The following is a 27,664-nucleotide window of genomic DNA, read 5'->3' as shown; positions in this document are numbered from 1 at the left end:
AATGATTAAATCGTCGACATAAACCAAGATGCGAAGAGAAACACCATTCTTAAAGTAGGTAAATAAGGAATAATCAGATCGAGTTTGAGAAAAACCATACTTAAGAAGAGAATCCACAAGTTTAGCAAACCAACACCGAGGAGCTTGTTTTAAACCGTATAAAGATTTGCGAAGACGACACACCCATGTTTCACCGGGAGACGAGAAACCTTGTGGGAGTTTCATATAGACTTCCTCTTCAAGATCACCATGTAAAAATGCATTATGAACATCCATCTGATGGACCTCATGATTTTTCTTAGAAGCAAAATCAAGAAACATACGAACGGTAGTCATCTTAGCAACGGGCGAAAACGTATCATTATAATCGATGCCTTCAGTTTGATGATTTCCAAGAACCACAAGACGAGCCTTATGACGTTCAATAGTACCATCCGAGCGAAGTTTGATAGTAAAAACCCACTTACTACCAAGGGCTTTCTTATCAGGAGGTAGTTCTTGGAGATCCCACGTATGATTACGGTGTAAAGCATCAATTTCTGAACCCATAGCAGCCTTCCAAACTTCATATTGCATAGCTTCATTGAAGGACCGTGGCTCGACATGAGACGTAAGAGCCACCAGAAAACTGCGATGTTGAGGTGAGAAATTTTCACAAGTATCATAGTTAGAGATATGATATAACACACCTGAGGAGAGCTGAGGAACCGATGAAGATGGAGAGAGAGAGGGTGGAGGTTGTATAATCGCATTGCCAACTTGATAGTCCTTGAGACGGACATTGGGAATTTTTGCCCGTTTCCCTTTGCCAAGGTCAGCGGTCACAGGTTCAGCAGGAGACGGAGGAGGCGAAAGAGGAGTGGTCGCAATGGGTGAAGGAACATCAATAGGAGTAGTAGAGGTAGACGAGTCCACATGAACGGAGGCATCAACAACAACAGTCACGGTCGGGTCTGGTGGATTCGTAACCGCAACTGGGTTAGAGATGAGATCGATATCATCATTGCTAGAAATAGGAGCAATAACCGGAGATGTAGTCGGAGGTATCATCGAGGAGGAAGGAGCGACAGTAGTAGCAAAAGGAAAGCAATCTTCGCGGAAGATAACATCACGGGAGACAAAAACAACGTCACGGTCGAGATCATACAATTTCCAACCCTTCTTGCCGTAGGGATAACCGAGAAAAACACAACGTCGACTACGGGAAGCGAACCTGTCACCTCGGCTGTCAATGTTGTGAGCATAAGCCAGGCAGCCGAGAAGCCGCAAATGAGAATAAGAGGGAGCACGTCCATAAAGCTTTTCAAACGGAGTGAGGCCAGCAAGTAAAGGTGACGGTGTCCGATTAATAAGATAAGTAGCATCAAGAATACACTCACCCCAATATTCGATAGGTAAGGAAGCTTGAAACCGGAGAGCCCGTGCGACATTTAAGATATGACGATGCTTGCGTTCCACCCGACCATTTTGTTGTGGAGTATAAACGCAAGAGGTTTCATGGAGAATGCCGTTTTCTTGGAAATAACGAGTAAGACAAAGGAACTCATTCCCATTATCACTTCGAACCGACTTGACCTTCTTGGAAAATTGTAGTTCAATCATAGCAAAGAAATCCCGGAGATAACGAGAGACCATAGTTTTATCGGGAAGAAGATATAACCAAACAGCCCGAGAATTATCATCCACAATCGTCAAAAAATATCGTGATCCACCAAATGCCGTAGTGCGATAAGGACCCCATAAATCAACATGAATTAAATCAAAAATCTCTTTTGCATTATTAGAACTGTCGGGAAAAGATTGACGAGTCTGCTTGGCTCTTAAACAAATATCACAATTTTTAAGTAAAAGCTCATAATTATTAGAAAACCGAGGAACACCATGGACCATTCCAGTAACGCGTGAAGACAGATGCCCGAGTTGTTGATGCAACAAAACTGAATTATCACAAACACGCGTCTGCAAGGCGTGCATTGTCTCAATCCCGCGAAACCGGTACAACCCCTCTCCCTCTCTTTCACCGGCTCCAATCAGCATCCTCGAAGTGCGGTCCTGCAAAACCATGACTTTATCGGTTACTTGTCCCACCAAGAAATTATCCGTAACAAGCTGGCCAAAAGAGATCAAATTGGTATGAAAGCCTTTAATGAAATAAACATTGTGAAGTGAAAGGTGAGAAGTAAGTCGAACTGTCCCTTGTTGGGAAGAAAGCACATTCTCCCCAGCAGGTAACAAAACCGAAACCGGAGCAACGTCTTTAATATCCTCCAATAATTCAAGACGACCCGTCATATGATGTGTTGCACCGGTATCCAAAATCCATACAATGTCATTAATCTTACCACTTAATTTCTCGGTATTCTTCTCAGAATTAACCACCCGTCGGATGAGCTGCCACTGATCATCCGTAATACCAAGATGACCTTGTCGATCACTATCCGTGATGTCAGCCGAGGAATCAACAGTCGCCGTATTCGCATTAAGAACTTGAGTAACATTAGCTCGTGGATGTTGGCCACGACCTTGACCAGTAGACACCGTTGGAGAGCTTCGGTTACGAGGTCGGTCGCCCCACCATTCGGGAAAACCAAGAATGCGGAAGCAAGAAGCCGCTTCATGTCCCATGCGGCCACAGGCAGTACACTTGCGAGATGGATCGCGATTTCCTGGTCCGGAGCGAGAATTGCCAGCAAAGGTCGTCTGAGGACGAGTAATCTCTCGTGTGGAAATAGTAGCCGGTCGTGGAGAGGAGGTCAAGAGTTGCGAGGCAAAGCTCATGACTGGAACTTCAGCAGAGACGGTCGAATGGAGTGTTTCGTTTTGAGTGATCGTCTTGTGCACCGTGTCGAGGTCGGGAAGAGGAGAGATCGCACAAATCTGAGAACGGATCGCACCATGAATGGATTCATCGAGGCCAGAGAGAAAGTCATGAATCCGAAGAGTCTCAAGCTCCGTCTCACGAGCTGTATTAAGGTCACACTCACACTTGCCACAGCTACACTTCTTCGAGTTCATACAATCAGAAATTCCATCCCAGATTTTAGTTAAACGACCAAAGTACTCATTAACCGTAGAACCGTTCTGCTTACAAGTAGCCAAAGAGTTGCGAAGTTGCTGAAGACGAGCACCGCTTTTAACTGAGAATCGTTTCTTAATAATCTCCCAAAGCTCCCGAGCAACTTCTCTTGTTGAAATAGTTGAACGAAGCTTGGGTTCAATAGTCTGTTTGATCCATCCAACCAACAAGTGATTGTTCGCCGTCCAATCTTCAAAAGTAGGAGAGTCTGCAGCTGGTTGAGCAATGCTGCCATCAAGAAAGCCAAATTTCTTTCGTGAGCTTAAAGCAATGCGGAAGTTCAGAGCCCATTCATCGTAGTTGGAGCCGTTGAGAAGAGGTTGAGAGATCACGGCTCCTGGATTGTCGCTAGCCGTGAGATCAAAGGGAGAAATCGTCTTATGGTTCGAGTTCGTCATAGCTAACGCCATGAGTTGTGAGAAACAGTAAGGTCAAATACTCTGTTTTAAAACCGAAAAACAGAGGAGAAGAGGAGGAAAACACGACGAGAGTCGAGTAAAACAAACGAGAGAGAGAAAAGGCCGAGAGGCAACAAAGAGAGAGAGAAGCCGAGAGGCAAACCGAAGAAGAGAAGCCGAGAGGCTAGAACAAGAGATTCGAGAAGGAAAAAAAAAAAAAATTGTTTTAAGAAGTTTCGTGCTCTGATACCATGACAAACTAGGTAAAAGAATAATATTCAACTTGTATTTCTTGGACCTTTAGGTCTAGTATTTATACAAACTTACAAAGCTAAAACCCTAATACGATAAAGTTAAATTTACATTATAATTATCTACAATATTAGGAAAATATCCTCAATAGTTAGCAATATTATTGATTATTATTATTATTATTATTTATTTTAGTTTTGTAAACTAGCGTTGGTTTCCTTGTTGTTTGATGATTTGATGGACAAATACTAGTCTACTATGTGATTCTTTGATATCTCAGGATTTGGTATATAGTGTCTAACGAATATCACATTAACTATATTGTTGTTAATTAGTAGTACATGGTAATAATTGAAGCGCAATGGCGTTTAGTGTGAATCGATATCACTATATTGCAATAATGGTGATGTGTGACGATCAATACTCCCATGGGGCCATCGCACATGTGACACTCCTCAGTCGCAAATCTGTTTTGTAAAAAGATATATATATTAAAGGGTGGGGGGTGAGAGATAGACAAGCACGCATGTTTCTAGTAATAGTGTAATTGTATAGTAGACTATTGCTTGCATCGAATCGAATATTATCGTGTTTCGAAATTACGTATATATAAAAATGTCTAAATCAAATAAATTGTAGCATGTTTTAGGTGAGGCTACATCGGTTTCACATGTACTACTAAGTACTACATTAGTAATATTTTAATCGTGGGAGACAATTGACTGAAGAAAACGTAATGGGAACATACATTAATGAGTTCGATCACTGAGCTCTGATTTTGATCTAATCGATAGATTCCTCGCAACACCACCGCACGCGGGAATTGCGTGCTCCATTGTCTTCTTTACACTTACTATAATACAAAACTCATACTCATACGTCCATCTGATTTTGTAGCCCAATGATCTCTTACCATGAGCCTAAATACTACCAACACTATTCAAACATTGGGCCGGATGCTTTTTTATTTAAACATGACCCAAATGTATTATCATCTGGAAGCCATTTTACAACCCATCTCAATATATCTCTTATTAAAGTTTCCCTTCTAAGATACATTACAAAATGACCTTATAAAAAGGCATATTGTATATATGAAAATTAACATTTTGATATTGTAAGTCTTATATATGGATTGATTCATTTTCCTTATACATTTCAAGTTTTTTTTGTTTTTTTTTCTTTTCCTAAAATTAACCACCATAATAAAAGAAAAAAAAGGAGAAGGCGCCTCATCGTTCGCAGAGCCTCTCACCATCTCCCCCTTATTAATCTGATTGTTCCAAAAATCGAAAAGAATCATCGAAATTCATACACCGGTGCTTCTTCCTTATTCGGAAGGAGCTCTCTCCAGACAGAGACAATGGACGGTTTCGGGTCGAACCAGAGAACACTAGCCGTTGATCGATGGATGGAGATCGTTAACGGCAAAGGTTACGGCGTTGGTGGATCAACACAAGTCTACTCAGCTCGACCCGGCACACCGGACTTTCAACTTTCTATTCCTCCTCCGCCCGGTGCGACCACGGCCTCCACGCATACAACTGCTGCCGCTCCGTGGAGACTAATCGACGCGGAAACAAAGAGGAAGAAGAGGATCGCAACGTACAAGGCTTACGCTATGGAAGGCAAAGTTAAAGCCACTGTCAAGAAAGGCTTTCGTTGGATCAAGAACAGGTATTCTCTGATTATTCACGGCTGATTCTTTTTCTCTTTTCCGGCGAATCATCATCACTCATGCCTTTTGTGATGTGATGATGTCCAAGGTGAACAAGAGATTTATTATATTATTATTAGAAGGAGTGGTTTATTTTTATCTTTTTTTTTGGTTTGGTCTTGAAAGCAAGACGACGTTGTTGTATCAGAGAATTTATTAATTAGTCAACAACGAACGATTCAGATCAAACACGGTCCAGGTCTGTGGCCCAATTGTCGATGCTTTTTGTTTTTTTTTTTAATAAACATTTTAACAAAGCCCATGTAATACAATACAATGGCCCATTAAGTTAGTTAGTACAAATAGAGATATATAATATTAAAAGAAAGAGATACAGTATGGGGAAGTGTGTTTTGATCTGCTTCTTTGTTTTATATAAAACAACCAAAGCACCTTCTACGCACGATCATATTTCATAGCCTTCGCACGTGAAGCCACGTCTGCTCTTATATTCTCCGCTTTACCCATACTAACCTTTACCGATTTACATTATTGCCCCCCGGGCTTGTGGAGCTATTTTAATTTTATTTTATTGTTGTCGTTAATCATTTGTAATTTTCTCCGGATTCTGCACGCACTCTCCATTATTTTATTGTTTCCAATAAATAAGTTGGTGTATACCAGAAAATAAAATAATGTCCTAGTTTTAATCATTTTGTACTAGTCATGCTCATGCATAGGTGTTTTAGTAATGCCATTGAACAATACGAATCAAATATTCAAATTCTAAGAGAAGAAACATTTGAAATCGTTGTTTACCGAATCGAAATAAATATACACGAACACAGACATGGTTTTTAGCTCATTTTATTTATTGAGAAACAGTTCCTTCAAACTATTTGAAAAATTAAAAATTGAAAAGTGGAGTTATAGCTTTTGTCAGATAAAGAAAAGAAAAAAAAAGGTGATAAGCCGACTTGAAATTGATTCTATGCTATTTATTGAATGTCCCTATAGTCTCTTTTTTCACTCATTGAGTTATAAATGTATTTTCTCTAAAGTCTATAAATAAATCAGAGGGTAAAATCGTAAAAGAGCAATGTAAAAATTCCGAAAAAATGAAAAAACATGGGTAGATTCTTCTTGTTTATTCTATTGGATGAAGCCTGCAGAATCCTAAGCAAACAACAACAACAACCATAGAGGAGTATTACCTTCTACATTTTTATCGAATTCATCACATGACTAATAATTTACGTGTAAATAATAATAATAATACTCCATAGTCATGCAAACAAACATGTCAGAATAATTTTAAAAACAATTTATGCAAAAAGATCGCGTATACTGTATTTTACTTTTCCTCTACAGGAAAATAGCATAAGAATATTATACAGAATTCATAAATAAAAAAAGGTTTTGAGAACCGCAAAAAATAAAAATAAATAAATATAATTGTCAATGAATAGTAAGAATAAAAATACATATAATAACATAGAAGTAAGAGAGTGCATTATACATATATCTCTCTCTCTCAGCTTCGTTCACCTCGCTCCTCGCGCTCTCTCTCTCTCTCTCTGCACACAAAAACATTTTCTTGAGAAAGAAGCCACAGTCACCATCACCAATCTTACTTACTAGTTCTACTACCTTCCTACTATGGATGTTGCTGAGAGTTTCGGCCATGGCGATCCTGAAACGCCGCGTTTCAGTGAGGACTTTGGTTCTGGCTCTGCTTGCTCCACCCCCTTCGTCAGCGCTCCTTCTAGTCCCGGTCGTGGTCCTCCCCCCGGTTACTTCTTCAGCGCTCCCTCCAGCCCTATGCATTTCTTCCTTTGCTCCGCTGCTTCTTCCTCGGACTATCCTAAAAAGCTCAACTCCTCTTCGTCTTCCTCATGCGGCGGCGACTTTGAGTTTGATTTCTCGTCGAGGCTGTCTTCGAGCAGTGGTCCTCTAGGCGGCGTTTCCATGACCTCTGCGGAAGAGCTCTTCTCTAACGGCCAGATCAAGCCGATGAAGCTCTCCTCGCATCTTCAGAGACCTCAGATCTTATCGCCGCTTCTGGATCTGGAGAACGAGGATGAAGACGACGACGACGACGAAGAGCCCAAACCAGACGGTGAGATGAACCGTGGCAGAGATCTGAAACTAAGAAGCAGATCCGTTCACCGGAAAGCCAGATCTCTCTCTCCGCTCCGAAACGCAGCGTATCAATGGAACCAAGAGGATGAAGAAGAAGAAGAAAGAGTCGCCGGGGAGAGAGAGGTGAAGGAGTGCATAAGGAAGCTACAGGAGGACGAGAACGTGCCTTCAGCTGAAACGACACCGTCTTGTTCAGCCTCATCTTCGCGATCATCCTCTTACGGTAGAAACTCTAAGAAATGGATATTCCTCAAGGATCTGCTCCATCGAAGCAAAAGCGAAGGAAGAGGCAACGCTAAAGAGAAGTTCTGGTCCAACATTTCATTCTCCCCTTCAAATTTGAAAGACAAGAAACTCAAATCTCCTCAACCAGCTGAAGAGAAGCCGATTCAGGAAACAGCTGAGGCCGCCGTCGTCGAGTCCAAGAAGCAGAGACAGAAACAACCGCCGGCGAGGAAAACTCCGACAGTCGGAAAACCAACAAACGGGATAGCGAAACGGCGAGGATCGCAGCCGTCGGCACACGAGCTACATTACACAACGAACAGAGCTCAAGCAGAGGAGATGAAGAAGAGGACGTATTTGCCGTACAGGCATGGACTCTTTGGCTGCTTAGGGTTCAGTTCCAAAGGTTACAGTGCCTTGAACGGTTTAGCACGTAGCTTAAACCCAGTTTCATCCGGTTAAATCATCGTTATTAGATTTCAGCAGCAAAAATATGTTCTTTTTAATGTATAGAGATTATGATGAACCCTCCTCCTATATAGTAGTAAGTAAGTAAGTAGTATATTGGCATTGTATTTTCTTATAAGTTCTTATATTTGATTACTATGATTCTCCTTTTTTTACTTCTTGGGAATGTATTATTCAGAATCTAAAAAATATTATTACAGTGGTGTGAGTTTTCTAGTAGTGATATGTTGTTTGTGGACGAGGGAGTTAAGGTAATGAAAACAATAATGGTGCGGGGTGGGGTTTTAGTTTGTTGAGACTTGAGAAAGAGAGAGAGAGAGAGTGCAATAATATTTTTATTTTGTAAGTAGTCTGTGAGATCTGCAAAATATAAAAAGAGATTAAAATGAAGTTTGGGGGCCATGAGTGAGTTGTTGTGTTTTGGAGTAATGTGAGTGAAGAAGAAGTTGAGAGAGAGAGCATCTTCTTCATTATGTTTAGATGACCCATTTTTGTGGTTTGTCTTATTGAAGAAGAACAACATTTGGTGATTGAAACTGCATCTTGTCAAGTCTTATCTAATTGGCCTTTTGCAAACTATTATTATATGCTTTGTTTCTTGTTAATATATCATTATCATCATCCCTACCATGAGTGTTTGTTTTTGTTCTTTCTTAATATGTCTCTTCTTGAGTTAAAATATCTACTCTTGATTAAACAACAAGATCTGCTTATCACATACAAGAGATGAACTGTAATTACCGAGTAAGGGAATAAGTAGAACGGTGTCGTTTTCTGCTGCCACTGCTGCGGCAAAAGTTGTAGTTGAAAATAAAACCGAATCCCGAATACAGCAGTATATATATGTAAAAAAAGGAGAGTGACGTGCACGTATAGCAAGCAAGCAAGCAAAGCAAGCAGCAGCTTAAAGGATCCACCGCACATCATAAAAACATTAGCTGTCTTATCTATCTGAAAATATACGATCCAACCCACATGAACTTGTCTCAATTCGGGCCCAAGTTTTTTCATTACAAGTTCCTTCTCTGATTATTTATTTTCTTTTTAGAGAAAAACAAAAGGAAATAAAAGGCCACGTGAGTTGTCGTAAGTAAGAAGAGAACAGACGAGCTCCATACTTCTAACATGACCCACTCCTCCTCCTCCTCTGAAAAGTGAAATATCTCTCTCTTCATTTTCCTTTTTTTTTTTTTGTTGTTGTTGGCTTTCTTCTATATCAAATAAATAATCATAATAATAATTTGGGACAGATTACATTAAAGACAGTCATGTCATGGGGACCTTAATACTTTATAAGCAGACTTGTTTTTATTTGTATCTTAACTCATTTGATTGTGAATCATCATCATCATCATATCACAAAATATATAATTTCTACAAAACGAAACAAATATTATATGATGAGAAAACACTATTAATCATTCATAGGACGCCCAGTCTAATATTATTTGCTCTCTCTCTCTCTCTCACAAACAAACAAACAATTTTTTTTATATTTTTTTTTTGACACTTTTTATAGATATATTTACAAAATTCATTTTCCTTTCTTTATGGGGACACAAATTTTAAAATCTATAATAATATTTAGCTAAAACAAAGGTTACCCCATATCACACAACTTCAAAACCACGGATACAACATTACCTCGTAAAATGATTCACATCTAAAGCCATCCTATATGATTATCTTTGATTACATTATACCAAGTAGAAAATGTTTTAGGGACAAAATTGTAAGTTACAAAAAGTTGTGGGGGGAGTCACTTCAATCAATCGTCTACGTAACTGTACACTTCATTGCTTGCTTAGCTGTGCTGATCTGATCTGCTTCACTGTTTCTGTGTGGGAAGTTTCTATTTCCGATACCAAATGCAATCTGTAATTTCTATTTTTTTTCTTTTGTAGAATAACATATTCAAATCAATTGGATTTTAAGAAAGTGAGAAAAGGTTTCAAATTTATATAAACGGATAAAACTTTTGGTATTTTGTGTTCACGTTCCCAACACAGTCTGAAACTTCACCAGTTCACCTTTCCGCTCGCGTTTGGTTAAACATCCACTAATGGGCTGACTATTACGCTATTTGAATGGGCCATTACGCTATTTGAATGGGCCTAATCAGAGATAGTTCCTTTCACAACGTAACATTATTGATACCCACCCGGCCTCCCGCCATCATTAAATCGACTTTTAAATTTAATTGCCCTTGTAATTCGTGATAGTTTCGTTACACTCCCTTACTTTTCAACTTGATCAAACTAACCCCCTAATTCAATTGAATATCCAAGGAACCGAAAGACCTCACTAAACAAATACCCAAGATCGCCATCAGGCATCCCAACTTAATGTTTTAGCCCCTACCTCGAGCCATTGGATGATTCTCTAGATGCATTACGGAATGGAGTAGAATCTGCAAGTCTTTTCCAAGAATGTGCTGCATCAACAGTTGCTTATCCAATTCTTTGTAACAGTTGGTGATTCTCAGACCCATTTCACCTTTAGAAGTTTCTTCCGCTTCCGGTGGTACAATCTTAGCCGTCCATTGAGAGTTATCTACGGCTGTATCTTTTAGCCTGGAGACAAAAACATAGGAACAGCTTTAGGGATTTTGAATCAAAGAACAATATATAAGACTGGTTTTTCTTCAGTTTTACTTACTCTTCCAGTATCGAATCTGCCTCGTTTAGGTTTTTCACTCGATATGACACGTCGACAGTGTCCTCCTTAACCCTAGCAAGACCCTCGAGTGGGCCAACCGACAGGCACATCGAGTGTATCATTGAATCAGCTGTTTTCGAGTTTAGATTACCAATCCTTATAACAACAACTGAAGAGGGATGGTTTGAGGAAGCGGAACCCTTGGACCTAGTTTCCTTTTTGGGCTCGGAACTGGGATTGATTATGTTTTGAGACTTAGATTTGTGGTCTTGAATTGGAGACGATGGCATGGTTGGCTTGGAAAATGAAACATTTAAATCCGCAACATCTCTAACTGGTGAAGAAGCATGTGTTTCAGTCTCTCTCTTGCCATTGATTTTCTGGTAAGAAAATAGACACAACAATGGGCATTCAATCTTCTTAGATCAAACATTGCTGCCACAAGTAAATCTTGTGAAATTAAAACGAATGACAGTCTGCTTCTTCACGAAGAAAAGTTTAAGAATAAATATGATAAACGTATATACCCAAGAAACTTCTGGCTTCTCGGTCAGTAACATTGGTTTGGAAACTGAATCAGAAGCTTGTTCATTTTCCTTCTTCGTACTCTTCTTCTTCTTCATCTTCTTCTTCTTCTTGCTTTTAGTTTTCTGGTATAAAAAACAAACTCAGCTCAGTAAAGAATATTTTGATATCTTGTTTGGATAAAACCATTGCAGCGAGAAGCTTCAAGCTGTGGTGATCATAAGGATACATTGAATGAAAACTTCACTTTACTAATCTAGAAGACAGAAGGAGATCACAATGACGATGATAAAGCTTACCTGGGAAAGCTCTGGTTTTTCAGCCTGTAAAGGTTCTGGCTTCTCAGTTAGCATCTTCACAATCACATTCCGGTTCAAGTCTTTTTCTACAGAACCCAACTCAGAGAAAAAATCATCCTCAAGATGACTAAATAACGCAAATGCATGAGTTCTCACTCCTGAAAGCTCAAACAGATAAGAATCAGCATTTTCAAGAACACTATTCTTAATCATATCCAGGTTCTGGTTAACAAGCGTACCTACATCAGATTCTGAGCTATCAGAACACTGTGGAGAACTTTGAAATTCCCTGTTTAACAGTTTGATTCCTAGTCCATTTCCAGTTCCAGGTAACCGCAAGCTACTCAAATTCAGATTTCCGTCACTGAATCTACAAAAAAGAAGAAACTCCATTGTTTCTAAGCTAAATTATCAAAAAATAAAACCCTAACAAAACAATGTCGAACAACCACAACACTAACAAAAGTGAGAAATATGAAATCAAACCTCACCTATCTTGTAAAATACGCTTCGAAATCGCTGCAATTTCACCTGAGATACAGCGAATCAGACATCTCGACAAGTTTCAATTTCAGGGATTTAAACATCTGTGAACATCTCTCAGAATCAATATAGGAAGAAGATGAAAGAATAACGTACAATATCGGCTTAAAAGGGAGCTATATCTTCCATGGAACAAAGGCTTAAGAGAAGCTCGTATTCTCACCGCGAACATCGTCGTCGCTCCACCGAAAGCAAGAGAGGGGGAAGCTACACAAATCTCTAACGTTGATGGGACTTTTGAAACGGCGCCGGCTCTCTAGCTGGGCCTTAATTATTGGGCCTTTATTGTAGAAATATATGGTGACCGATTTTTATATCATGTACGTAATTTCAATTGGGCCTTCTTATATGATTTACCGTACACAGATTTTGTTTTTCTTATCAAAGACTATACATAATACATCACTGTTATTTTTTTGTATTAATATACATCACTGATTTGATTTGTTTGTAGTTCATACTTCATAGGTTTATATGATTTACTTACGGTAATTTTTGTATATTTAGTACCATGTCGGCGTATGAAGTGCGTCCGAGTTTGTGGTTAAAACGTAAGAATGGTCCATTCCATGAAGTTTAAAAATATTTATTCTTTAGAGTCTATATATATCTAAGTACGTATTAAAGTATGGCCAGGCCACGGGTAAAAAAGGGAATAAATAAAGAGACAAAAGTGCATGGCATCACGTGAGCCATTTATTGTAATGGTGACTGGTGACTATGGACCAAATCGTACTTATAAACGTGAGATAGCGACCCTCTTTGTCTTGCCTTTTTTTAATTTATTTTTTTTGGGGTAAATACGGTTCGTACGTCTAGTAAAATCTTTCAAGACAAAAGCCAAGCAGCCATCTTGTTTTCTTGGTCAAGATCCAACGGTTGTCCAAAGTCGTTGGAGTCCCTTTGTCTTATGATCTCAGATTCTTTTTCTTCTTCCGTTAACAACCACGACAAAACCGAATCAAGATCTTCTTTTTGGTCCCAAAGGGTTTGACCTTCTCTCCAGCAAAAGTCCCAGTCGTCAGCCATCGGTTCGACATTTTCATTCCCAGCGTAGCTCTTTCCGTACGGCTCAGCGTTTTCTACGTTGTTCGACTCAGATGAAGACACGTGGACAGCGTCAGGCTCGTTCAATAAAAAACAAGAATCGAAGATGTCGTCATTGATACACAAAACTCCATCGTCCCCATTAATGCTTGGGTTACAACAACCATCGTCTCCATAGCCACATGGTCCTAAACCAGGTTCCTTGGCTCCACCGAAGCTACTACTTGACAACGCCATTAATGCGTCTTCTTCTTTCTCTCCCTCTCCATTCTCTATCGTTGTAGTCGGCAGAACGATTTTGTTTTTCTGGTGGTTTGCCTTCAAGGAAATAGGGTCTTTGTGGTGGTTTCTAGGGTTTGGGATACGTTTGGGTTTCATGGCGGATCTGCTGGTTCTTCCGGGTCTACGCTTCGGAGCATTCTCGACGACATTAATGACAGTTGGTTTCCTGAAGTAGCTATGAAGTTTACGGCTGAGATGAGAATTCCAATAGTTTTTTATTTCGTTGTCTGTTCTTCCCGGGAGATTGTTTGCAATTATTGACCACCTGCAGTTTAGCCTTAATTATCAACATAATTTTCCTTAAACAATTACTTAGTATAAATGATGTTTAATTCAAAGTATAGAACCTTAGCTAGTCAGTAGTCATTTTTCATTTAGTTCATCAAAGTATGATCGTAACATTTAGCGAAGGTATAAAATATTCATCTTGTATGCAAGTCTCGATCAATTGGTAAAACTGAGCAAACAAATGGTACAATATCATCATTAGTACGTTACGCAGCGACCGTTTGATTTAATTTTGATTAATGGTTCTTTCACGTGATTGTGTACTCTACTGGCTTTCTATTGGAAGTAGTAAAGAAAGTTACCTGTTACCTAAAGTGGAATGCAACTTAACAATGAGGTCCTCTTCTTCGGGAGTTATGTTTCCTCTCTTGAGGTCTGATCTCAAATAGTTTATCCATCTCAGTCTACAGCTCTTTCCACATCTCTTTAGCCCTTTTTAATATTGAAATCAATTCAAAAAAATGATAATCAACCAACCACGTTATTATTTAAGGAATAAAAAGTCAACGATTATTCACTATACTATATTTATAGAGAGAGAGAAAGAGCTTTTGTGTAATATAAAAAAAGTTTTTATTTGTATACAGTCATATAAAATGGCAAATGAAATAATGTCTGAGAACAAGAAGGCAAATTGGTCTGAATAAAATAATATATGACCGCAATTGCATAAATATTTATATATTATTCCCAATGTTGACGACATGAAGATGTTTTTGTGTTTCCTTTGTAATATTAATCTATGCATTCATAGGATAGAAAAGGATACATTGTAAATAAACTTAAATAAATCAGGGATCTACTACACAAAACCACTACTTGAGATTAAGTGTTTAATTGTCAGATTATTATTAACAATAGGAATAGAAAACAGTCATTACTGTAGTAATACTACATCTAAATACTTGTTTCGTTCTATACAAATTTTCCGATCAGTATTGTTCACACCTCATATACAATCAAACATTTTTAAGTACCAGCAGTTGCATAGATAAAATAAGTTACCGGCATTTTTGGGAAGAGAACGCCACGAGCCTTCGCCGTTGGCCTGAATGTAGTCTGAGAGAATCTGGTCTTCCTCAGCCGTCCACCGCCCCTTTTTCATTCCGACCTTCTCACAGCACGGCGCTCTTCCCATTGATCTCTCCGGCGATGATTAGGTTTCACTCACTTCACTCAACCCCTAGATAGAGTCAAATCAATATATAGAGAGAAGTATGTAAAGTGACGACACCACAAAAATGTGATTGATGTGGTATTCAATACTTATAGGAATAGAGAGACTAGAGAGTAGAGAGGGATGGGGGCGGCCTAAGAGATGGCGACACGTATAAGGTATTCAGGTGATAGAAGGAGCCACGTTGGTCTATGTTGATACAAAAGTCGTGTCTCATCCACGGTCGAGAGATACTAACCAATTCAACCTGGCTAGCTCGTCCTTGCACTATATCATGCTGCTAACTATAGTTTTTATACATAATTTGTAACATGTTGTTTTCAAATTAGAGGTATATATGTCAAAGTTGTGTCTTGTATGCATACATAAGTAGTTCAGACAATAGAAAAATGTCGTATGTACAAGAAAAATGAAACAAAGAAAAGAAAAAATGTCCGATGTACGTATCGTATTCGAATCTTTATCAAAACATGCGTACATGGGTATCTTAGTACACTAGTATATATATTCTTTTCTCTTCAGCATCTCCATCAATTATACTGTTGAAATCGGATTCAGTTAATCATTTAACAATAATAAAATCAAATTCGTACTCTTCTTTATTTTTCTCAGTTAATCATTTAACAATAATAAAATCAAATTCGTACTCTTCTTTATTTTTCTCAGTTAATCATTTAACAATAATAAAATCAAATTCGTACTCTTCTTTATTTTTCTCAGTTAATTCTCTTTTTATATAGGTGGAAAGATTTGAGAACACAAAATTTGTTAAATTTTTTCACACATATATATATTTACTATATTGTCAGCGGTTTTATTCAATCAACAGTAAATGGTAGAGTAAATGAGCTGGGACCAGTCGTGTGTGATGTCTAGTGATGTGTATAAATAAATATCGTTCGTTGAAGATGCGTAGATTCAAAAGACCTGACATGACATGATTGTCCAAAACCAGCGTATATGTTTCTTTGCATGCAAATTATTAAACAACAAAAATATATGTATTTATTATCTTACCACTCTTTTCTTTCGTGTTTTAGGTCCATTATAGAGTCTATATTATCTTTTAACTTTTTCAATAACTTTTTTTTGTCATCACTTTTTCAATAATATTAAATATAAAAATTCTCAATTCTTAAATGTCGTAACCTAGATGACAAAAAAAAAAAAAATGTCATAACCTATATAAATATATATCTTACGATCTACTCTGCCATTTTATTTGTTTTTTTACTCAAATAAAAGTATTACAAATTTAATTTGGGTTAAGCTTAAGCATATAATTCATAGACCATAGACACTCTTTCATATAAAAAAACAATCTGAATTTAAATTAAATAAATGAATCTCTATTGGTGAACGAAAAGAAAAAATCTCGGTTTCATTTGGGCACCTGCGGATTGCAGGAGAGATACAGGCCTGCTTCATTCTGAATGGGGCCTGTTTTAGAAATATTATATATTGAACGACGAAAATATTTTTATACGGTTATTTCACGTTTTTAAGATAGAGTTACAGGCCTTCTATAATTTTAATGGGCCTGGTTAGAGACTTCAGATAAACGGCGCCGTTCCCTATAAAGTCGAAGAAAAGAACAGTCAGCGGTGTTTATCCACGTGGCCGAAATTGATTGGTTAAGTTTGTCAGCGACTTAATCCTGATTGGTTAAGCGTTGCAATGTACACGTAAACCGACCACGATGCTCGAATCATAGAATGGTTTTGGAATCGTTCCACGAAAGAAAGAGAGAAAGCGAAGTGATTCCAAGGACACATATGTTAAATCTGTGAGAGAGATTTCATTGTTTGAAAAATCGAAACGACGAATCTCAGGTTGGAGTAACCCTACTAGCTGCTAGGTCCTTGGGGAGAGAGATCCGATTCTCTCCGTTTCTATGGCAATTCGGTGGTCGGAGCTGTGTATCGTATTGTTCGCTCTTTCTTATGCCATTTGCGTCCTTGCCGGGTAAGTTCGAATCTTTCGATTCCGCAGAAGCATCTGTCTTATTAGTGCATAGAAATGTGAATGCTTAAAAAATGATTTCAGGAAGAGTTACTACGATGTGTTGCAAGTTCCGAAAGGTGCATCTGATGAACAGATCAAGAGAGCTTATAGGAAACTCGCTTTGAAGTACCATCCCGATAAGAATCAGGGAAATGAGGAAGCCACTCGCAAATTCGCTGAGATCAACAATGGTGTGTGTGTATATTTTCACGCTGCATCTTCTGATTCTGCTCTCTTTCATAACCCGTTTCTTGTTTTGAGATTTAACGTATTGGTGTTTGCGTTCGATGTAACAGCTTACGAAGTGTTATCGGATGAAGAGAAGAGGGAGATATATAACAAGTATGGCGAAGAGGGACTTAAGCAGTTTTCTGCAAATGGAGGACGAGGAGGAGGAGGGGGCATGAATATGCAGGACATTTTTAGCTCGTAAGTTTTTGAATGTTGTTGGCATTTCGTTTAAAGCTCATCTTACTTGCTGATTCTTTTACTGGAAGATCATTAGAATACAATCACTCCATTTTTTTTCACTTAGCTCAGTTTGGGATCTTTTATCTTCTCTAACTCATCGTAGCATTGAATTCGTGTGTATACATTTAAATTTGGTAATGTTAAGGGACTTTACTGTAGCGTCAATAGTTCCTAATTTGGATCATGTTTTACATTTGCGTTTAAAGGTTGCAGATTGCTAATTTGCAGAGATTATTGATGTGCTTAATAGGTTTTTTGGTGGAGGTTCGATGGAGGAAGAAGAGAAGGTTGTCAAGGGTGATGACGTGATTGTGGAACTTGAAGCTACTCTAGAAGATCTGTACATGGGAGGCTCCATGAAGGTATGTTAAGCTGCGTGTCCTGGATACTCGTCTCGAAATTGTTTCTTTGATTCAAATAATACTTAAATCAATAAAAATTTAGTGAAATTGATCTCATATTGCCATTCTTTATGTTCATGTGATGTTTGGTTAAGAGTAGATGAGTTTTTTTACATAGATGCGAATTAAAGGAATTGCCTTAAGTTCTCAGTGAGGATGTTCCACATTTAAATATATCAGGTATGGAGGGAAAAGAATGTGATAAAACCAGCTCCTGGAAAGAGAAAGTGTAACTGCAGGAACGAGGTTTACCACAGACAAATTGGTCCGGGAATGTTCCAACAGATGACAGAGCAGGTAAAGGACGAATCCCTTTAAGTATCACAGATGGTCTTGTTCCGCCTAATATCTGTTTACCGATGTATCTTCTTATTCCCCCTCAGGTCTGTGACAAATGCCCTAATGTCAAGTACGAAAGGGAGGGATACTTTGTGACAGTTGATATCGAGAAAGGAATGAAAGATGGAGAAGTAAGTCTCAAAATTATACTACCCTTATTGTAAAATCATTAGATACTACATTTCATAGTAGCCCTTTAACTCATTTTTGATTATTTATGAGCTCGTCGACTTCTCCTATTGTAGTTTCTTAATACCAAATACTTTTCAGGAAGTGTCTTTCTATGAAGACGGTGAACCCATTCTCGACGGTGAACCTGGTGACCTTAAGGTTAGGCTCTTCCCTTAATTTCAGTATCTTTATTTCAAGTAAATCGGAGAGAATAAACCATTGTTGTACATTTGACAGTTCCGAATCAGAACTGCACCACACAACCGTTTCCGAAGAGATGGCAACGATCTACACATGACAGTTAACATAACACTAGTAAATAAATTCCACAAACTACTACTGTATCTCTACATCTTAGACCAACAATTGTTTCATTTTCTGAATATACCAAATTTCCCTTCTTTAGGTTGAGGCTCTAGTTGGTTTTGAGAAATCATTCAAACACTTAGATGATCACGAAGTTGACATCAGTTCCAAGGTAACACAAATATTCTTCTCCATACACGCAGAACACTTGAAACAGTGACCATCAGTTATCATCTAAGGGGTTATATATTGTGTGGCGACAGGGAATTACAAAGCCTAAGGAAGTGAAGAAGTTCAAAGGAGAAGGGATGCCACTTCACTACAGCACAAAGAAAGGCAACCTCTTTGTCACTTTTGAGGTTTTGTTTCCTTCTACTCTCACTGACGATCAGAAGAAGAAGATTAAAGAAGTCTTTGCTTAGTGTTGCTCTCGCGCTTTCTCTCTCACTCTTTAGAAGATTGGGGTTTAAAGAGGAGAACATGTGATGGTCCTAATGTAACATGACTAGGTTTTAATATAGAAAAGAAAGAAAAATATGGGGAGACAAAGAAGATGGGACAAGTCACAAAGGACTCCTTGTCAAGGAGGTTTTGATCAATTTGGTATTTTTGTTTGCTTTTGTTAATCATATTAGTGAATATTCGTGAATCATATTACACTCATGTGAATCTTTTTCCTGAGACGACATCAATGCTTTGCATATGCACAGCCTTGGGACACAACTATCTCGTCGGAACAGCTACTTCCGTCTACACGATCTGGTGTGTGCTTAAGAAATCCTGAAATTCGATAATTTAATAATAAGGGGATGAAGTTAGGTTTTAGTTGTTGTGATGAAACAAATAAAAGTCCAACAATAATATCCACAGCACAGCAGCACTTAATTTGTTCCAAGAAACGTGGGAGACTCACCAAGTTCTTTAGGCGTTTTCTCAACTTCCACGTGTCCTCTCGATAGCGTTCTACTCAGAAAAGTCCCTTTTAATTAGTCCAAAACTAATCGTAATTTGAAAATCTTAAAATGAAAACCAAATGAAATAATTACTTGTTCTGAAATTGATGAAGGTGTGTGTTAAAAGTTGGTTCACCTGCTTTCTCAACATATAATACCTATATTATTTGCAGTTACACGTTGAGACATGAGAGACATCTCTATCAAAGGAAGATTGATCGGACGAGGAGACTGAGAAAAGGACCAAAAACGACGGCACATTCATTCAAACTTGCACGCTAACGCCTGTATTTTATACGGTCCCGTATACGTATGCGTATACGTTCCTCTGTAACATAAACAAACGAAGAAGATGAAATTATAAGGAAAGAGTTTAAGAAATGGAGGGTGTTTTCTTAAAATTGTCGGTGCGAGGAGTATCTCCGATGATTCCGGTGGGACCTTCCTTGATTCGCGCCATCGGAGGCTCTGTGGAAGAGGACAAATCAACGGCTGGATCTCTGCCTATGAAGAAAACGGTGTCGCGTCGTCGTCGTCGTCCGCTTGAGTTTCTTAGGATCGGTAACAGAGAGGAGAAGGGAACTGTAAGAGACGACGCCGCCGTTTTGTTGGAGAGACAGGATCCGAACGTTAACGAAAACTGGGTTTTTAAGATTTTGGAGGTTGGATCAATCTGGAATGGGAAGAGACAACGATCAGGAGGCGGTGGAAAAGACGACGATGACGAGGAAGTTGTTGAATCGAACAAGAGTAAGGAAGATTTGTGTGAGGAATGCGATTTCTGCAGGATCAGTGATGATGATGAAGAGAAGGACGATACTGTGTTTGGAAGAGAAGAGTTCTCGGAGATGTTAAGCAAAATTCCTGTTAAAGATGCACAGATGTTTGCCAAATTGTCGTTTTTGGGAAATTTGGCTTATTCGATCCCTAAGATTAAGGTCAGTCACCACTTGCGAGATTGAAACCAAAATCTCAGTTCTGTGTTTCTGCATTTGATCCTTTTTGTGTTTTCACGTTTGTTTTCCTTGTTACACAGCCTGAGAATCTGTTGAAATATCAGAAACTGAGATTCGTGACTTCCTCAATTGAGAAGAGAACGAGTCTTAGGGTTGAGGAGAACAACATTAGTGGCGAGGAAGTGGAGGAGGAGGAGAAGAAGCTTATTAACCCAGCTGTTGCTTACAGGGTTGCTGCTTCTGCTGCATCTCGTCTCTTTTCCCATTCTAAGTCTGTGCTTCCTTTTGGATCCTCTAAACGTCAAGACAGTGAAGCTTCTCTCTTGGCCACTGCTGATTCGGTTACTGCAGTCGTCGCAGCAAAAGAGGAAGTTAAGCAGGCAGTCGCAGATGATCTCAAATCAAACCGTTCACCGCCTTGTGAATGGTTTGTATGCGATGATGATAAAAGTGGCACCAGGTTCTTCTTTATTCAGGTAATATTATCTTTGTTATTAGAGGAGTCTTTGATTGGTCTGGCATTTGCAAAAAGATAGATATAGCTTAAGAAACGAACTCAATATATTACAGGGATCAGATTCACTGGCCTCGTGGCAAGCTAACCTTTTGTTCGAGCCAGTTCCATTTGAGGAGCTTGATGTGCTTGTTCACAGAGGCATATACGAAGCTGCAAAAGGAATATACGAACAAATGTTACCAGAAGTTCACGCCCACCTCAATTCCCGTGGCAAGAACCGTGCTTTTCTTAGGTTTAGTGGACATTCTTTAGGAGGAAGCTTGTCACTGCTTGTGAACCTCATGCTTCTGATCAGAGGTCAAGTCCCGGCTTCTGCTCTGCTCCCTGTGATCACTTTTGGTTCACCTTGCATCATGTGCGGAGGGGATAGGCTTCTTCAGAAACTTGGTTTGCCTAAGAGTCATCTTCTCGGAATCTCAATGCATAGAGATATTGTTCCCCGAGCATTCTCCTGCAACTACCCTAACCGAGCCGCAAAGCTTCTAAAGGCATTGAATGGAAACTTTCGAAACCATCCTTGTCTGAATAACCAGGTAAAATATGAAGAAAAAAAAACATCTTAACTTGTTTGCTTGAGATCGTTGTGTCTTGGCTTACTCTGTTTGCCTTTTTTTATCTGCAGAATTTGTTGTATTCTCCAATGGGGAAGCTTCTAATTCTGCAACCATCCGAGAGATTCTCTCCACCACACCCCCTGCTTCCTCCCGGAGGTGGTCTGTATCTCTTAGCATCTAAGAATACCGACGAAACAGAAAAAAGACTCAGAGCTGCAAAGATTGTCTTCTTTAACTCACCACACCCCCTAGAGATTCTCAGTGATCGTCGTTCTTACGGGTCAGAAGGGAAAATCAAAAGAAACCATGACATGAGCTCTTACCTGAAGGCCTTGAGACATGTGGTCCGGAAGGAGCTGAAGCAGATAAAGGCTGAGCAGGATCAATGGAGGCGCAAGTTCTTAATTATAAACATTTTATTTAGTGGGAGAGATTCTTTGAAACTCTTAACAAGATTTGTCGCATCAAGGAGTAGTCAACTAGTGATCATCTTCTTTCTCCCTATTAGATTGTTAATTATGAGTGTCTATGGTGTGGTCTTTCACCATTCACAAACACATTTTAGTTTCTTTAAGTGAAGCTTAGAGGCCTATTCTGTAATAGAATCCATCACACATCAATTATTTTCAGATAAGACGGGAACAATCTTAGTATAAGAGAAAAAGGAGCAAAGGAACACACATAAATTATTTTCAGGATTTCACAGAAATATGTTTGGAGCCTTGTCCAACTGACATATAATATTACAAAGGTGATTTTGGTGAAGAAAGGCAAGAGATTTTATTAGGGGGCATAAAAGCTCAGACCTTTGTAACAAGATGGGTATGAGGAAACTAGAGATTCAACTTCCCAGCTAGATACCATGAATGCATAGCAAGGCTTCCAAAGGAGAAGATGTTAGCAAGTGATGATAACCCGTGAATCATTCCAAACTTCTTGTTCATGGCAGCTAGCTTTGGGATAGTCTTTGCCTTTTCCCTGTTCTTGGACCAACCAACTTCATCTCCGATGTTGTTTTCTCTCTCTACTTTGTGCCTTTGCTTCATCATCTACACCAAAGTTAAGATCATTTTGGTCCTTCATAAGGATCTCTCTCTCTCTTGTATGATGCAATAATGGTAAAAAGGAGGATCCAACTTACATTGATGGTCATGGGAGTGAAGACAAACAAATTGGTGAGATTGAAAGCAAAAGCGGAAAGGAGGAACCCTAGCTGATACTTCTCGACTGTAGAAGATGACTTCCATGGATGCAAATAGCCAAAAGAAGACAGTGAAATTGCGCAGCAAGAACCAACCAAAGTGAAGTAAGCTGGAAACATCTTGCTCTGGAGATTACCGAACTGATGCCTCGGCAAATTCCTGATCAATCGCAAAAAAAAAAAAAAAAAGGAATTTTCTAATTCGACGATTCGTAATTCGATTAAAATGAGTTGAGGATAGAAGAGAATTCGTACTTGAACATGATGATTCCACCGATGAAGGTAGCCCAGAGAGCAGCTCCCCAAGCTGTAGCGAAACTGAGCAGATGAGATAGCTTCAGGAAGATCGAAAGCTTCGCCGAATTCTCTCCATTTGACAGCGATCCGAATGTCTCCGGCGAGAATATAACTCCGACGGCTAAGAACGCCACCGCTACTATGAAACTGGTAAGCCAACCCATCGCCGATGATTGTTTCCCGATCACTCTTTCTCTTAATTTGTTGTTGGCTGAGATCCCAAAGACGCGACACGTTTTTTTCTTGTTAACGTCAAAATGAAGTTGTTGCCATCTGCATTGACTAAAGTACCCCTTGACTTGGAAAGATCTGTTGAAGCTGAGGTTTTCTCCTTGGTGTGGATCAAGTGGTCAAATTATCTTGTTAGTTAAATAAACACAGTTGATATATAAAATACTATTTGCAAAAAAAAATATATTAAAATTAGTCATAAATTCATATAATCTGTAAATTTAAACACTGTAAATTTAAACACTTTTTTATTGAAAATTTTTAAATTAAAAATCAAAACCTTAAAACTTAAACTAAGTTTTTTTTTTCAATAAATAAAAGTTTTTAAAGAAATGTAAGAATTAAATTTTTGCAATACATGAAAACATGTTGAACTTATACACTAAACTGACGGACCACAAAAAGACTGAATGCTAAGTTCGGTTAGTTTTTTTTATGTATCTAAATTTTAAACTTACATTTTTAAAAAACTTTTGTTTATTGAAAAAAATTGACTACTAAATAAAACCCTTAAAACTTAATTAAGCGTTAAATTTACAATACATGAAAATATGTTAAACTTTTACACCACTGACGGACCATAAAAGGACTGGGTGTTAGGTCTGATTTGTTTTCAATATATTTAAATTTAACACTTAGATAGTTTAAGACATTTTATATAGTAAAAAAATTTACTTAAAAATCAAAATAATTTACTTAAAATATTATTTATAAAAAACTTTAAGCGTTAAATTTAAAATACTTGAAAACATGTTGAGCTTTTACACCAAACTTACGGACCACAAAGGGACTGGATGCTAGGTCCGGTTTGTTTTCAACATATTTAAAATTTTCACTTAAAAAAAAATGGTTAAATTAAAAATAAACTTGTAATTTGAATTATTTGGTAAAACCTTGATATTTAGTTTTGAATCATAAAATTGAGAAGTGGAAAAGCATAAAATCTTTTGCTTTCTTTATAGATCTTAAAATCAAAATCATTATTCTTAATTTTTTTTTTAAAAGGTTAGAAAATATACGTGCAAGGCTGTGATGTCTCGGGCATCTTGAGAAAGGCGACTTGGTGGTTGTTCTCAAATTTGAAACCACAAACGAGAGGGAGCAGCTACATGATCGTTACACATGATACAAAACAAACCCATGAGAATTAGAAATGTCATTACCACAAATTTAATTAGTTCTCCAAATCAAATTAAAAAGATGACGAGTATAATTACGAACCTGGATTCATCTTATGGATTAATTGGTTCTCTTGTCCAAGTAGAATTAGACGTTGACATACAATGATATGATTCTCCTTCACTTACGGTTCTTGCATGCTCTCTTCCTTATATATTCCTTTCTCTCGTCTTATAAAGCTTCTTGAGGACACGTGTTTCGCAGTTGTTTCAAAACATCATAGTAATGAGAAGCAACATCAACTAGCCAGTGAATAACCCACATGGAAAAAAAGAAGAATATTTTAGAAACAAAATCTTTCACGAGATATTAACCAAAGAAAACAATAAGAGGAAATGTAAGAACTTACCATTCACCGTGAATAGCTGTCACAGTTCTGATGAACTTCCGGCTAGTCAAAAATCATACCCATTCAGGTTTGTGATCCAAGTAGTTTGATGGATGCAAATGAACCACCTGTAAACCAAGAATTTTAACCCAAGAAAAAAAAAAGTTCAAATGGAAACAACAATACCAACTGAATTTAATTGTTTTGACATACTTGGTTGTCTTTAACTGTCAAGTAATGGACAATGCGATCTAAGTGAGCAACTTGCAAGAACCGGCAAGCATGGCCTTCATTATGTTGACGTAGTAGTTAAAAATCAAAGCTGCACATCTTCATGTTTGAACCTTGACAGTCAAAGACAAACCAAGTATAGATAGATAGATCATAGAATTATATTTCGCTGTAGTGTTTACAATAAGAATTTTTTTTTGAGTTTTCTCTCGAGGAAGAAGAAAGACAGAAGAAGAAGCGTTGAGAGAAAAGAGTATTTTAAAAGAAAGGGAGAAAAGGAGGAAACTGAGTTATCATTTATCAATCACAACGGTCGTATAGATATTTTAAGGAAATAAGCTAATGAATTAAGTTTATGTTATTTCCTTTTTTTTCTTTTGTTTATCACAACGGTAACAAAATATTACTACCTTTTGACTGTTTACAACAGTCATCACAAGGTAACTAATGATGTCCTACGAAAGAGCTAACTAAGCACTTCCAAGGGACTTAAAGACCCATCTAATCATCTTTATATATATGTGTTCGGTCCATTACCCACAGTCGTAACTGGACGTTTTTGTTTTCCTGCCAACAAATATATTAATCCTCCCTTTCATGGGCTTTGTCTAGAGAATTGATCAGGAATATATAATTTGTCGACGTTGCTTAACTAACCCACCACAATATATTGTTAGTTAGAAGGTTTGATACACATGATCATGTCTTTTGTTAAAACTTAGAAGACAATGATATATTCTTTGTCATCCACTAAAATTAAGAGAACGTCTTTTCTAGTAAAATATCATCGTAATGACTTGGTTTACTGGTATAGTAGTATCAGATAATTGATTTCGGCTAAAAAGATTAGTCATTAATTAGCTGAAAACATCATGTTTTTGGCCACATACCATATTAGAAAAGGTATAGTTGTTAAGTATTCTGTAGATGTACTCAATAGTGTGGTTGTTGGATGACTATGACAACATCTATATCAATGCTTGTAAAAGCTGTAACTTGAGATCTAATTTCTAAGTTTGTTTTAACTTGTAAAACCCGATCTAATATTCTGTCATCCACTATAAACATAATAATATACTAACTAGTTTATGAGCTTGTTTTTGTTGGCTCGAGATGCGTTATCATATGAAAAGGATAAAAAATAAAAAATACTAGTCCCATCTCTCTGTTCTTTTTCTGACCAAAGTCGAGTACCTTACTGTCCTTTTATGTTAATATTCCTATTTTTTCTCCTATATTTAAAAATATATACATTTGTTTTCGGAATTCTCAATAAGGGCATCATTATCGCTACATCTTTAGGAGTCTTCATCCAATTAAAAAAGGTCAAAATAAACAAACAGTGAAATTATAAGGGGCATTCGAGTTTTAGCTAAGACTCTTTGAGAGAAGGTTCTTTTGCCAGATGTTGATACGTGAGTGGCTGTAAATTGTAAATGAAAAATTAATTTTGTTGGGAAAAAAAATCCCAAATCGATATCTCTGAAAATCTAATCTCTCCACCTCTCTGCTCCCCGATGTCGACGATTGCGAGACTACTACTCGCCTTGTTCGGATTCTACTGTCGGGACCGACGATGGATTCACTTTCGGCATTACTTTTGCGGCCGAAGATTCTTTCTTCGGTACAAATCGTTCCGTTCAGTACTCTCCATGTGATCGCCGTCGATTCTCTCTCAACGGTAACTCTGAGGTCGCTGTGTTCAGACCTAAGGTCGATGAGATCACACTCCTTACCATCAATACCTCTAGTTCCTCCAGTTTCCGCCCGGTTCGTGACTCAATTTAACATTACTTGCATTGAGATTATATTCAATTTAACCATAGGTACCAAAGTTTTAGGATTTAGTCTCTGTTCTTGGAAGATGTGTTCATACCTTTCTCCATTTGTTTCAGTGAAATGAGAGGTTCAAAACAGAGATTTTGGCATGTCAAATTCATGTTACACCATAGATTGTTTCGAAATTACTATAAGGTTGCTTATCCTTGGAAGCAAAGGTCTTGAATGTGCTAGCCTATCAAATTATTGGTTTGTCTGATGTTACTTTGTGATTTCAGGATGCTTCAAAGGGATATATGGTAGCATTCGCTGGTGCAAAATACACTGCAAGATCAGTGCCAATTATGGTTGTAGACAGCAATCATATCGTGACAAGTTTCACCCTTGTAATTGGATAAAACTCATATTAACAACCTACATTTTCATTTTCTTATAGACACTAAATAATTGTTGTAGACGCTCCTTTAATAGATATTTTATTTTGTGTCTTGGTAGTGGGTGTAGTATGTTGAAATTACTGAGTTATGGCTCTCCCTTTATTGAAGATATGAACGTTTTGGAGTTGGAGTTGGAATTGTATTTGATGTTTGATGTGCTTGTTTTGGTTTACTGCAGTGATAGCGCTCGTTTCCTACGGAAAACAATACCTTTGGTTATCAAAGAGAGGAAGCCTGAAGTTGTTGCAACTTGGAAGATCGGTCAGAACATG

General features: G+C 38.0%; 7 protein-coding genes across 7 annotated transcripts; 4 read left to right on the top strand and 3 right to left on the bottom strand.

Moving 5' to 3' along the window:
* Nucleotides 1-4,932: 4,932 nt before the first annotated feature.
* LOC17886734 lies at nucleotides 4,933-5,742 on the top strand. The gene has a single exon (XM_006292983.2). The coding sequence runs from the start codon at nucleotides 5,090-5,092 to the stop codon at nucleotides 5,426-5,428; it is 339 nt and encodes a 112-aa protein (XP_006293045.1). The 5' UTR covers nucleotides 4,933-5,089; the 3' UTR covers nucleotides 5,429-5,742.
* Nucleotides 5,743-6,924: 1,182 nt separating this feature from the next.
* On the top strand, nucleotides 6,925-8,417 carry LOC111830477. Its single transcript, XM_023782418.1, has one exon. It carries the CDS (start codon nucleotides 7,043-7,045, stop codon nucleotides 8,210-8,212), a length of 1,170 nt encoding a protein of 389 aa, XP_023638186.1. The 5' UTR covers nucleotides 6,925-7,042; the 3' UTR covers nucleotides 8,213-8,417.
* Nucleotides 8,418-10,396: 1,979 nt separating this feature from the next.
* LOC17886701 lies at nucleotides 10,397-12,448 on the bottom strand. The gene is made up of 7 exons (XM_023782700.1): nucleotides 12,340-12,448; nucleotides 12,192-12,231; nucleotides 11,940-12,070; nucleotides 11,701-11,858; nucleotides 11,404-11,526; nucleotides 10,877-11,256; nucleotides 10,397-10,791 (listed from the first exon to the last, which is right to left on the bottom strand). Exons 1-7 carry the CDS (start codon nucleotides 12,413-12,415, stop codon nucleotides 10,569-10,571), a joined length of 1,131 nt encoding a protein of 376 aa, XP_023638468.1. The 5' UTR covers nucleotides 12,416-12,448; the 3' UTR covers nucleotides 10,397-10,568.
* A 443-nt stretch (nucleotides 12,449-12,891) lies between these two features.
* Nucleotides 12,892-15,025, bottom strand: LOC17885250 (transcription factor MYB11). The gene is made up of 3 exons (XM_006292996.2): nucleotides 14,866-15,025; nucleotides 14,163-14,292; nucleotides 12,892-13,837 (listed from the first exon to the last, which is right to left on the bottom strand). The coding sequence occupies exons 1-3, from the start codon at nucleotides 14,996-14,998 to the stop codon at nucleotides 13,072-13,074; spliced, it is 1,029 nt and encodes a 342-aa protein (XP_006293058.1). The 5' UTR covers nucleotides 14,999-15,025; the 3' UTR covers nucleotides 12,892-13,071.
* Nucleotides 15,026-16,763: 1,738 nt separating this feature from the next.
* On the top strand, nucleotides 16,764-19,392 carry LOC17886846 (dnaJ protein ERDJ3B). The gene is made up of 10 exons (XM_006293191.2): nucleotides 16,764-17,002; nucleotides 17,084-17,232; nucleotides 17,338-17,470; nucleotides 17,763-17,874; nucleotides 18,094-18,210; nucleotides 18,297-18,383; nucleotides 18,523-18,582; nucleotides 18,661-18,738; nucleotides 18,830-18,901; nucleotides 18,993-19,392. The coding sequence occupies exons 1-10, from the start codon at nucleotides 16,932-16,934 to the stop codon at nucleotides 19,149-19,151; spliced, it is 1,038 nt and encodes a 345-aa protein (XP_006293253.1). The 5' UTR covers nucleotides 16,764-16,931; the 3' UTR covers nucleotides 19,152-19,392.
* Nucleotides 19,393-19,786: 394 nt separating this feature from the next.
* On the top strand, nucleotides 19,787-22,340 carry LOC17885371. The gene is made up of 4 exons (XM_006292777.2): nucleotides 19,787-20,620; nucleotides 20,719-21,114; nucleotides 21,209-21,688; nucleotides 21,778-22,340. The coding sequence occupies exons 1-4, from the start codon at nucleotides 20,063-20,065 to the stop codon at nucleotides 22,285-22,287; spliced, it is 1,944 nt and encodes a 647-aa protein (XP_006292839.1). The 5' UTR covers nucleotides 19,787-20,062; the 3' UTR covers nucleotides 22,288-22,340.
* Nucleotides 22,341-22,375: 35 nt separating this feature from the next.
* On the bottom strand, nucleotides 22,376-23,436 carry LOC17886731 (transmembrane protein 205). The gene is made up of 3 exons (XM_006291777.2): nucleotides 23,166-23,436; nucleotides 22,851-23,070; nucleotides 22,376-22,758 (listed from the first exon to the last, which is right to left on the bottom strand). The coding sequence occupies exons 1-3, from the start codon at nucleotides 23,369-23,371 to the stop codon at nucleotides 22,543-22,545; spliced, it is 642 nt and encodes a 213-aa protein (XP_006291839.1). The 5' UTR covers nucleotides 23,372-23,436; the 3' UTR covers nucleotides 22,376-22,542.
* Between the last annotated feature and the right edge of the window lie 4,228 nt (nucleotides 23,437-27,664).

This window comes from Capsella rubella, unplaced genomic scaffold, assembly GCF_000375325.1.
Source record: "Capsella rubella cultivar Monte Gargano unplaced genomic scaffold, Caprub1_0 scaffold_5, whole genome shotgun sequence".
NCBI classification, from domain to species: domain Eukaryota; kingdom Viridiplantae; phylum Streptophyta; class Magnoliopsida; order Brassicales; family Brassicaceae; genus Capsella; species Capsella rubella.
This window is presented reverse-complemented; position numbering and strand designations above follow the sequence as displayed.

What these genes read in the sequence shown, in the direction of transcription:
- LOC111830477 (XM_023782418.1), top strand. Translation starts at nt 7,043, where the DNA reads ATGGATGTTGCTGAGAGTTTCGGCCATGGCGATCCTGAAACGCCGCGT.
- LOC17886731 (XM_006291777.2), bottom strand. Translation starts at nt 23,371, where the DNA reads ATGGGTTGGCTTACCAGTTTCATAGTAGCGGTGGCGTTCTTAGCCGTC. An exon ending in GGTGGAATCATCATGTTCAA is followed by an intron (nt 23,071 to 23,165) that starts GTACGAATTCTC and finishes GCGATTGATCAG; the next exon opens with GAATTTGCCGAGGCATCAGT. An exon ending in TCACTCCCATGACCATCAAT is followed by an intron (nt 22,759 to 22,850) that starts GTAAGTTGGATC and finishes ACTTTGGTGTAG; the next exon opens with ATGATGAAGCAAAGGCACAA.
- LOC17885250 (XM_006292996.2), bottom strand. Translation starts at nt 14,998, where the DNA reads ATGGGAAGAGCGCCGTGCTGTGAGAAGGTCGGAATGAAAAAGGGGCGG. An exon ending in TTCTCTTCCCAAAAATGCCG is followed by an intron (nt 14,293 to 14,865) that starts GTAACTTATTTT and finishes AATATTAAAAAG; the next exon opens with GGCTAAAGAGATGTGGAAAG. An exon ending in CATTCCACTTTAGGTAACAG is followed by an intron (nt 13,838 to 14,162) that starts GTAACTTTCTTT and finishes GCTAAACTGCAG; the next exon opens with GTGGTCAATAATTGCAAACA.
- LOC17886846 (XM_006293191.2), top strand. Translation starts at nt 16,932, where the DNA reads ATGGCAATTCGGTGGTCGGAGCTGTGTATCGTATTGTTCGCTCTTTCT. An exon ending in ATTCGCTGAGATCAACAATG is followed by an intron (nt 17,233 to 17,337) that starts GTGTGTGTGTAT and finishes TCGATGTAACAG; the next exon opens with CTTACGAAGTGTTATCGGAT. An exon ending in ATGCAGGACATTTTTAGCTC is followed by an intron (nt 17,471 to 17,762) that starts GTAAGTTTTTGA and finishes TGTGCTTAATAG; the next exon opens with GTTTTTTGGTGGAGGTTCGA.
- LOC17885371 (XM_006292777.2), top strand. Translation starts at nt 20,063, where the DNA reads ATGGAGGGTGTTTTCTTAAAATTGTCGGTGCGAGGAGTATCTCCGATG. An exon ending in ATTCGATCCCTAAGATTAAG is followed by an intron (nt 20,621 to 20,718) that starts GTCAGTCACCAC and finishes CTTGTTACACAG; the next exon opens with CCTGAGAATCTGTTGAAATA. An exon ending in CCAGGTTCTTCTTTATTCAG is followed by an intron (nt 21,115 to 21,208) that starts GTAATATTATCT and finishes AATATATTACAG; the next exon opens with GGATCAGATTCACTGGCCTC.
- LOC17886734 (XM_006292983.2), top strand. Translation starts at nt 5,090, where the DNA reads ATGGACGGTTTCGGGTCGAACCAGAGAACACTAGCCGTTGATCGATGG.
- LOC17886701 (XM_023782700.1), bottom strand. Translation starts at nt 12,415, where the DNA reads ATGTTCGCGGTGAGAATACGAGCTTCTCTTAAGCCTTTGTTCCATGGA. An exon ending in TAGCTCAGAATCTGATGTAG is followed by an intron (nt 11,859 to 11,939) that starts GTACGCTTGTTA and finishes TTGAGCTTTCAG; the next exon opens with GAGTGAGAACTCATGCATTT. An exon ending in GCAGATTCGATACTGGAAGA is followed by an intron (nt 10,792 to 10,876) that starts GTAAGTAAAACT and finishes TTTTGTCTCCAG; the next exon opens with GCTAAAAGATACAGCCGTAG.